The sequence below is a fragment of the Marmota monax genome, unplaced genomic scaffold (genome assembly GCF_021218885.2).
Source record: "Marmota monax isolate L192 unplaced genomic scaffold, Marmota_monax_Labrador192_F-V1.1 WCK01_AAM20220418_F8-fsc00038, whole genome shotgun sequence".
Classification (NCBI taxonomy): domain Eukaryota; kingdom Metazoa; phylum Chordata; class Mammalia; order Rodentia; family Sciuridae; genus Marmota; species Marmota monax.
The window spans coordinates 3,039,586-3,049,630 of NW_026692498.1; the positions used below are offsets into that span (position 1 = coordinate 3,039,586).

The window sequence follows — 10,045 nt, forward strand, 5'->3', positions numbered from 1 at the left end:
TGTGTAGAACAGCAGTCCTCAGGCTGTGCCTGCCCTAGTGACTCCATGGTGTGTAGAACAGCAGTCCTCAGGCTGCGCCTGCCCTGGTGATTCCATGGTGTGTAGAACAGCAGTCCTCAGGCTGTGCCTGCCCTAGTGACTCCATGGTGTGTACGACAGCAGTCCTCAGGCTGCGCCTGCCCTGGTGACTCCATGGTGTGTAGAACAGCAGTCCTTAGGCTGTGCCTGCCCTGAGTGACTCCATGGTGTGTAGAACAGCAGTCCTCAGGCTGTGCCTGCCCTGGTGACTCCATGGTGTGTGGAACAGCAGTCCTCAGGCTGTGCCTGCCCTAGTGACTCCATGGTGTAGAGACGAGCAGTTTGTCATGACCTGTGATATAGCCCAGGTCACATGTGACACATTACCCACCAATCTGAAGCTCCTCTAACCCTTTCTCAGTTTCCCATGACCTACTTCTTTTTTTTTTAAAGAGAGAGAGAGAGAGAGAGAGAGAGAGAGAGAGAGAGAGAATTTTTAAATATTTTATTGTTTTTTAGTTTTCAGCGGCACAACATCCTTTTATTTGTATGTGATGCTGAGGATCGAACCCAGCGCCGCATGCATGCCAGGCAAGCGCACTACCACTTGAGCCACATCCCCAGCCCATGACCTACTTCTTATGTATCACTCTGTGACGTGTGTGTGACTGTTGTCTTTGGATATTAGAAATTAAGAGTGGAATAAAAGAATCTGTGATTGTCGTGCTCATGACTACCAGGTAACCTAGGGGTATTCAGTGAATTGCCACAAAGGAAAGTGGGCAGCCTGTGAATTTATTGTTGCTCAGTGAATGCCGACATTGCAGAAAGATACAGACGTGTTTGGTCTATTTTAATGACATAGCTCACTCACGACAGTGGACAAGGACAGCAAGCAGGCCTAGGATTGGCCAGTGTGAGGGATTTCAGGACCCTGGAGCCCAGGGGCTGCCTGGTTGTCCAGCACCACCCTGGAGGGGTGGTCACAGTTTAGGGGAACCCAGGGTGGGCGTGGGCTCTGCACTGAATGGCGGAGTAGTGCTTTACCATCCCTAGGAATTAGCTGCCTGAGGGTCAGTGAGGCCCTAGATGCTCAGGCAGCAGGCACACAGAACAGACTGGGAACACAGGGGCCAAGGTGTGCTGTTAAGGAGAGCGTGGGCCTGAGGCCATGACTCTCTACCTCCTGACCCTTTCCTGGGTGGGGTCTTGCCTGGCAGGGAAGGAGGGGCTGCCCCCTGGCCCCGTAGGCTGCAGCTTGGGGTCAGCCTTCTTGGTCTCTGGAAGCCTCAGTTTCCCCCGGGTTTCTATGAGGTCCTGTGACATCGCCCAGGTCACGTGTGTGACCCATTACCCACAGCAGATCACAGGCAGAGCGTTATGGCTTCTGCCACCTGCGGAAGCCACTTGCTTAAAAGAAAAACACTCTGATTAAAGCAGCCGAGCTGTGCCCTTCAGTGACCACGCCTGGGGTGGCAGGAGGCAGGACGGGCGCGTGGGAAGGCCCTGGGGGCAAGCGCAGCCTCTGGAGCGGGTCGCTCCGGGGCAGGTGGAGGGGCCCGGGTCAGAGACCCCCACACCTGGGCTGAGAGGAGGAGCAGCTCAAGGCAGGTCACAGAGCTGGCCCTCGCCCACGGCCCCACAGGCTGAGGCTTCTCCCGGTGGCTCAGCTGCTGACTGGGCACAGGGAGGAGTGAGCGGGTCCTCCCAGCTACCCAGGACCCAGCGCCAGGACCACCTCAAGCTTGCAACTGAGCGCAGGGGGGAGGTGGGCAGGGGGCGTCTTCCTGGGCCCTGCCCCGAGTCCTGGGCCTGGAGCCCGTCAGCGCTCCCTGCAGGCCTGGGGAGGGGCTGTGGTGACAGGGGCTCCCTGGGATGTTGGCCGCCCCTGCAGACACCCTGTTCCCGGGAAGTCTGTCCTGCCCTAGGCACAGTGGGTGGGTCCTGGTGGACGCTGGCCTGGCCCTCAGGCCATGTCCTCCTAGGACCCTGAGCCTCCTCCTGGTCTGGCTTTGTCTGAGCCTTGGGGAGGGGCCACCTTGGGGAGTGGACCTCAGGGTCATGCAGGGTGAGGGCTGGGGTGCATGGTGGGCCCTCGTGGCTCTGGGGCAGAAGGGGAGGAGCAGCCAGGTGAGGTGAGAGGTGTGGCCAGGTGGCCAGGTGGCCTGATGGAAGCTGCCTTGCCCGTGGGCCCTGGAAGCTCCCATGAAGGCTAGGAGGACCATCACCTGCCCCAGTACCCCTGGCTCTCTCCCCAGAGCATGGGGCTGGGCAGACAGTCTGGCTGAGGGTGCATACCTGCTGCCACACCTGTGCTCCCTGAGTCAGCTAGGAGGACTGAGAGCTGCACCTAACTCCCCTGGACCAAGGGTGGGCTCTCGGGCAGGGGCTCTCAGGCAGGAGGGCATGTCCCGAGGGTCCATGACCTATCTCTCCCCTATATGGGGAAAAGGGGATGGGGTCCAGGGTGTGTTCAGGGCTCCTGAGCCAGTCCTGAACCAGCAGGGTGTGTGGAGGGATCCAGGGAGACATGTCTGGTGGCCTGGGGTGGTCTCAGATCCCCGAGCCTCAGTGTTCTCACGTGTAAGTGCCCTCCCCACCACTGCAGGGTTCTGGGCTAACGTCCAGGCATAGGGCACCCGTGGGCTGGTGGCGCCCCCCCCCCGTAGGTCTTCCTCCATGGATTTGTGGACAGGGGCCTCCTTTCCTGCTCTCATCTCCCCCACAGAGACTGAACCGGGCCACGGAGGGCCACACTGGCCCCAAGCTACCTCAGGAGGACCCCTGGGCCCACACCTACCAGGGTGCACAGGAGCCTGGGTGAAGGCCCTGGGGTGAAGGTGGGAGGCCTGGCCCCAGGATGCTGGGTAGGGGTCTCAGGACGCTGGGTAGGGATCCCAGGACGCTGGGTAGGGGTCCCAGGATGCTGGGTAGGGATCCCAGGACGCTGGCTAGGGGTCCCAGGACGCTGGGTAGGAGTCTCAGGACGCTGGGTAGGGGTCCCAGGACGCTGGGTAGGGGTCTCAGGACGCTGGGTAGGGGTCCCAGGACGCTGGGTAGGGGTCCCAGGACGCTGGGTGGGGTCCCAGGACGCTGGGTAGGGGTCCCAGGATGCTGGGTGGGGGTCCCAGGATGCTGGGTAGGGATCCCAGGACGCTGGGTAGGGGTCCCAGGACGCTGGGTAGGGGTCCCAGGATGCTGGGTAGGGGTCCCAGGACGCTGGGTAGGGATCCCAGGACGCTGGGTAGGGGTCCCAGGACGCTGGGTAGGGGTCTCAGGACGCTGGGTAGGGGTCCCAGGACGCTGGGTAGGGGTCTGAGACTCTCACCCCACCTCAGAAGACAAGCTCTTGGCCAAGCCTGAACATCACGCTGGCCACGGCCCAGCCACTCCAGGTCAGAAGGAGGTCCTGACAGCTGTAAAGATCTCTCGGACACCCAGGTCAAGACGTGCGGTGGACTTGGGCCCGGAGGGTCAGTGACGTGGTGAAGTTCCGTGGGCTCGTGAGGCTCCAGACACACTTCACAGCCTCTCACACGGTGGACTCGCTTGGCTCTAGTGCTTTAAAGATGACCCAGAGGGGCGGGGGGAGGCTGAGCAACCCACCCATGGAGACGGGGTGGTGGGAACTGGCTCGGCCCAGGCTGGAGGGCTCCAAAGCCCCTGCCCTTGACCCCTGGGGTTGGAAGCTGGCTCGGGCACCGGGAAATGAGACACTCGGGGATCAGCTCTGGGTCATCTCTGAGCCCCAGGCCCAGTACCTGGGAGCTCTGTAGCCTGCTGAGGGGCAGAGCCCAGGCTGTGTCCTCAGAGTGACCCTCCTGAGTGGGACATGCCCGCCCAGGAGGTGTAGGTGGGGGGCTGCCCAAGAGCTGAAGTCCAGACTTTCCTGTGGGGCTGCTCCAGGTGTGGGCAGGACTGCCAGGGCCTCCTGCCCACTCAGGGCACTTTTCACGATGCAGAAGAAGCTTTTGCAAAACAGCCTTCCTGAAGCTTGGGGAGAGGTCTGCGTGGTCCAGGACCCAGTCATACATGAGGGGCCAGTGGTCACCGACAACCCCAGGCTTGGAAGCCCCTCTGAGCCCCTGTCTGCCTTCCTCTGCCACAGCTGTGCAGGGTAGGCCTCAAAGCTCTCCACCCACGTGCAGCCTCATGGGGAGGTCACTGGCACTCGGGACGTCACAAATTTTCAGCTGAAGCTCCTGAGGGGACATGAGCCGATGACGCAGAAGCTGCTGGGGCTTTGCCTGGATGGGCTTCAAGCTCTGGGCGGTGCTGGGTCAGACGACGCCCGGAGAGCACAGCAGGAACCCAGGTGGACACTGGGGGTAGTCCGAGCCAACTTCCCCTGGGGTTCAGTGGGCTGCTGGCCCGAGCACCCTGCACCAGGGGCCAGCTCTGCTCCTGGCACAGGGGGAGGGGGCAGCCTCCGCTCACTGGCCAGGGTGTGGGGGTCTGGCGGACATTTTCTTCTGTGGCCCAGCCACCCAGGGTCCCCTGAGTGCCTCATTCCCCATGCCTGAGCCAGCTTCCAATCTCAGGACACTGTAGACACACTGGAGGGAGGGCCTTGGGGAGCTGAGGCGGGCCACACTGTCCCATCCCCACATATCCGGGGTGTGCCCTCGGCTGTGGGGAGGCTGACGGGGGAGGCAGGATGAGCTGGCGGGAGACGGCTGGCCTGCCCCCACCTGGGGACTGGCCTGTTCCCTTCCTTGCCTGCCTCTTGCTGTCACTGGGGAACGTGGGTGTAACCCAGGGGCTCTCATGAGTTCCTGGGCAGGACAACGGCCCTGGGGGGGTGTCCTCAAAGTGCAAGTTCCCAGGCTGCCTCCCCAGAGACCCTCCAGCAGCCTCCCCAGTGAGCCTCACACGGGGAGTGAGGGTGACACTGGTGGTCCTCACAGGCAGGTCATCAGCAGAGACCTCCTTTGGAGGTCCCCTTGGTGGGCAGCTCCCTGGCTTCCAGGCCAGAGCTGAGGTTGGGACGAGGGCCTAGGCCGTCATGTCCACAAGGCCCCTTTGAGAAGCCTCCCTCCCGGCCGCCAGCTCGGCCTCATCCCCCAGGGCCCTCTGGAGCACCAGGCGGAGAGGCTCGCGCAGCCTGCGGCCCTGGCTGCTACCCAGGCAGAAGTAGGCGGCGGGCTTGGTGGAGCTGTGCACGGCGGCCATGAGGAAGCTGAAGTGGTAGAAGTAGTGGGGGATGTGCCAGTGCAGGTTCCGCGACAGCCAGTAGATGCCGAAGGGCAGGCCGCAGAAGAGGAAGAGGAGGACGGCCAGCAGGACCAGGGCGGGGAAGCCCCGGGGCTGGGGCCGCTGCGGGCCACGCTCCACCCGCAGCAGCAGGAGCAGGCTGGCCAGGCACATGGCACAGCACAGGGCGCCCAGCAGGGCCGCCACCACCAGCCACAGCGTCCTGCACAGGTGGCCGCTGGGCTCCCCAAAGAACTCGGTGCAGGCCCCACTGAGCAGCAGGTCCAGCAGCAGGCAGAGCGCCCAGGCCAGCGCGCACACGCAGGTGGTCAGGTGGCGCGGGCGGCGGCACAGGTACCAGGCGGGGAAGAGGGTGGCCAGGCACTGCTCTATGCTGATGGCCGCCAAGAGGCTCAGGCCCACGATGTAGCAGAAGAACCTCAGTGTGGCCAGACTGGTCTGGACGAAGCCCGGGAAGGTCAGCTGGCGGGGCAGCAGGTCGGGGACGACGGCCACCATGTGGCAGCCGAGGAAGACGAGGTCGGCACAGGCCACGTCCAGGAGGTAGATGGAGAAGGGGCTCCTGTAGACGTTGCGGCTGAGCAGCCAGAGGACCACCCCGTTGCCCAGCAGCCCGCCCAGGCTGAGCAGCTCCGTGAGGGCCAGAATGACCAGGTTGAAGGCCTGGTCCTCCTGGCTGCGGTCGGGGGCAGCTACGTGCTGGCCACCTTCCTTCCACTCCATCTCCAGGGAAGGGTGGAATGGGTGGAGGCCGGGAGGCCAGGGACGTCCGCTCTGCTCTCTCCTGGCTCCCTGAAACCACAGAGTCCTCTGAGTTTCCTGTTCAGGAGTGAGGGGAGGGACTGGCTAGGGACTGGGTGGGCAATCGGGGTGGTGAGACCCGGCTGAAGGAGGTGCCCACCTTCCATTTCTCCCTGTCACCTGACCTCGCCCTCCTCCCTGTCTGAGGCACTCAGGCCAGCACTCTCCAGGCCCCAGCCTCCGCGGCTGCTAAGGGTGCCCTCGTCCAGCTGCTGCCGTCCATCGGCAGGGGGCCCTACAGGCACAGGGGGGGTGGGGAGAGGACAGGGCCCCAGACAAGTTTTGTTTTAGGGCCACAGGCAGGGCCTAGGTCCAGTGAGTGCAGGACCCCGGAGGGAGGCTCACGGTGGCCAAGTGTGTGTCATCTTAGAGCAGGTCTTATGAGACCTTCCACGAGGGGCTGCCACCACAGTGCTCCCCCTGCCCCCCCGTTGGCCAGGCCATGTGCAAGCCTGGGACCCAGGAGTCCCCCTCTCCCCCTTGCCATGTCCCTGCGGCCCTCTCTCCTTGCTTCTCACCTGTCAGTCCCCTCCCCTCAGTGGGAAGAGAGGCTACTCTGATGCTGAGGCTGGTGGCAGGCCTGGGCAGCTGGCTCACCGGGCAGGCCCCGAATACGGGTGAGGGCTCAGATCTGACCGGAACAGCCCACCTGGCCCTGAGCGGGATGGAGCAGGATGCCAGTGAAACAGCTGGACAGGAGACCTCAGGACCACGCAGAGCTCAGCAGGAGGCCCACCTGAAGCTACCTGCCGCCCCACCAGCCGTGGCTACCTGCTCCTATCTTGCCACCTGGGGCGGTCCATCCCCAGCAGCTGCCCTGAGCACTGGGTGCCTCCAGCTCCTCCCTGTGAGGTTACAGAGAAGGGACAGGGCCTTGCCTCTCTCTGGAGACCAGAGGGGGCCGAGGATGATCTCCCTGTGCCTCCTCTGCCTGGTGGTGACTGGTCCTCTGGTCTCCTGGGGGGGCTGGGAGGAGATGTGGGAGATGGGGGTGCACAGAGCAGGCTCCCACCTCGAGACTGTTTGACTCTCCTGCTCTCTCCCTTTAGGGATGGAGTGTCCATGCACAGTGCAGGAGGATGGGTGGGCCAGGACTCAGGGCTGAAACTGGCCTTGCAGAGGGCCATATGCTGAGCATGGTGGCACTGGCTGTCTTGCGGGGCCTGTCACCCCCTCTTCCTGTCAGACCCTCAGTTTTCTGCGGTCACTGTTTGACTAGGGTAAAGTGACAGGCCCTGGGAAAGGGTGGCTGCTCCTGCCACTGGGAAGCTGGGCCTTCCCTGGCCAGTCTGGATGTCCTGCCTGTGGGGCTGTCTGGGAGTGGGGCCCAGTCCCAGGTGGAGAAGGACCCTCCTCCTGGCTGTGCACTCTGTCCTAGCGCCCTCGTCCCTGGAAGGCTGGATGGGCCGTGAGCAGGTGTATGAGGGTGAGACAGGTGGACACCAGCAGGTGAGGCCTGACCGCCTGGTGACTAGCGGGCTGGCCTGGTCAGCACCAGCATGGAGGAGACACTGAGGGGGCTGTGGGCACGCCTGTCTCAGACAGGACTGGGTGTGGCCCTGCGGCCAAGCCCGGGGAAAGGCAGAGATGAGTGTGGGAGGTCTTCAGTCCCCCATGCTCAAAGCTGCCTCCAGGACCCCCAGCAAGGCTGTGGCCCCAAAGGAGTGGGCGGGCTTCTCCAGTGTCCGGCCTCCAGGCGGGGCCCTGACCCACCTCTCCTCTCCATACTGTTCTTCAATCACCTCCTGCACCCAAAGACCACTGCTGAGGGCCTCCCGCTGCCCCGGGACAAAGCTGGGTCACAGCGCAGGGTCCCCAGGGGGAGCCAGGAACAGAAGCCACAGATCAGAGGGAAGGGAAGAGAGAAGGAGAGGGGGAAGGGGAGGGGGAAGGGGAGGGGAGGGGAGCAGGGAGGTGAGAGGTGGGCAGAGGGGGGTGGGGGCAGGAGGGCGAGGCTCAGCCAGGCCAGCCAGGGCCTTTCTCAGCTGGGTCCTGCGGCAGGGGCTCTGTGTGGGGCCACTGGTCCAGTTGGAGGCCCTGGAGGGGGCTCAGTAGGTGGGGTCCCCACAACTGGGGTTCAGACTCCTTGAGGGAGTAGAGGAGCATTGTCATGCAGGGTGAGGAGGACGAGACAGAACACCAGGACCCAGGAGGGTGGGTGGGGCAAGCCTGTGTCTTTGTCCTCTGCAGACCTGCCCGGCCTGGCCCTGCTCCTGCCATGGACAGATTGAGGGGCCACAACACCTCCCAGGATCAGGGTCCAGTGCGGCTGGTCTCCCTGTCCCTCCACGGAATGGGGCCCAGCCTCTCCAACCCCCACAGCACTGACAGAGTAGCATGCGACACAGGGAAAGTGGCCACGAGCTGGCCACAGGCCAGGCGGCTCAGCCCAAATCAGAGGGTGAAGTATGGCTGGACAGACGCTCTCTGGACAGTCAGGCCACTGCTGGCCACTGTGCCTTCCCCCGTTAGGCCAGCAGAAGAGCTCAGACAGGAGAAAGATGCCAAGCTTCTGGGCGGGCCCCCAACCCCCACCTGACCAGTGCTGTCCTTGTGCTCACCGTTCCGAATCCTTGCCTGCTTGGACACTGGGTCTCAGGGCTGTCCTGGCTGGCTGTGGGCTCCTGCCGCCCAGAGCCTGTGGGTGTCTCCTGCTCTGTGTCAGCCAGCTCCTGGGAGTCACATGGTGTCGGGCTGGGATGGGGCTGGTCGGGAAGGAGTCTCCCTGGGGACCCTTCTCTGCTTGGCTGGGCTCCTGCCCAGGTGTGGGCAGCAAGAGAAACCCAGACCCTCCCTGCAGCCTTCCAGGCAGGCCTGGAGAGCAGAGGAAACCACGCGATCTCCGGGTGGAGCCCGGCCAAGCAGTGACCTCACCAACAGTCCTGGCTCAGAGACTCAACCCCCACGGGGCCTTTTAAAGACCACTTCTCTCCCTGATGATGCAGAGGGGTCAGCTGTGGGCCGGGCTGCCAGTGGCTCTTGTCCTTGACAGTACAAATGTGTCCCTCTACAGAGCGCCGAGTGGCCAGCCTGGCTCCTCCAGGCAGCACGGCCTTGGGAGGAGGGTTCTGCGCGGGCGGAGGAGGATAGTAAAGGCTGTGCCCATTCTTGGGCCCCTTGGGCCCAGGGACCCCCTTGCGTTGGGAAGCTGCTGCAAACCTCGGCGGAGGGAGGGGACAATGTGCACCCTCATGCTCGATGATCGCTTGTGAATTCAGGACAGCCGATAGTCCAAAAGGGGAAAGTCCCCTTTGCAACGTTACCTCTAAGGCCGTCCAGGAGACCGCAGCCGGTGCCCCAAGAGAAGTGAGCAGGTGCGTATTCTGGCTTGTGATCCTCTGAGACCAGGTCCTGCTTCTCACGTGTGTGTGTGTGTGTGTGTGTGTGTGTGTGAAGGGGGTGGAACCCAGGGCCTCGTGCATGCTAGGCCAGTGCTCTACCACTGAGCCACCCCCAGCCTTCCCTTTAAATTTTGAAAAAATTCCTAACTCATGGAAGGTTGCAAGAGAAGTGCAAGGTTCGCTACACGTCAGCGCCCACCACCTGTCTACCTCTCTGCCTTTCTTTGGCTGAGCCCTGGGGGAGTGTTCCTGGCTCCTGGCACATCACCTCAGATGCCAGTGGGCGTCCCTGAGTACACCGTCTTCCTCCCTCATAACCAAGACCCAGTGGCCATGTTTGGACTGACCACGGGTGCAGGGCTGGTCTGACATCCGCTGGGCCATCTGCTAAGGCCTGTCCCACCCACCCGGTGGCCTTGGGGGGCTCTGCCAACCACACCCGCTTTGCCAGCCGCTCCCTGTGGAGCTCTGCCAGCAGGGGGCGCTGGAGGAGGCTGCTGGTGGGGAGAAGGTCCCCTACCTGCCATCTTGTTCCCTGTCCTGCTTTGCTGGTTTTCACTGTCGGTTGGGGCCTGACCATTCCCCTGACCAGGGAGTTGATTTCAGTTTGCAGTTTTCATAGCTCTGGAAAAACCGGCTCATTTTCTCTGGTTTGTGACGTTGGCCGTCCC

The 10,045-nt window shown here is 63.1% G+C and overlaps 1 protein-coding gene across 1 annotated transcript; it reads right to left on the reverse strand.

The window, feature by feature from the left end:
• Positions 1–491: 491 nt before the first annotated feature.
• Positions 492–8,862, reverse strand: Mrgpre (MAS related GPR family member E). The gene is made up of 2 exons (XM_046444915.2): positions 8,595–8,862; positions 492–6,024 (listed from the first exon to the last, which is right to left on the reverse strand). Exon 2 carries the CDS (start codon positions 5,953–5,955, stop codon positions 5,014–5,016), a length of 942 nt encoding a protein of 313 aa, XP_046300871.1. The 5' UTR covers positions 5,956–6,024; positions 8,595–8,862; the 3' UTR covers positions 492–5,013.
• Positions 8,863–10,045: the final 1,183 nt, after the last annotated feature.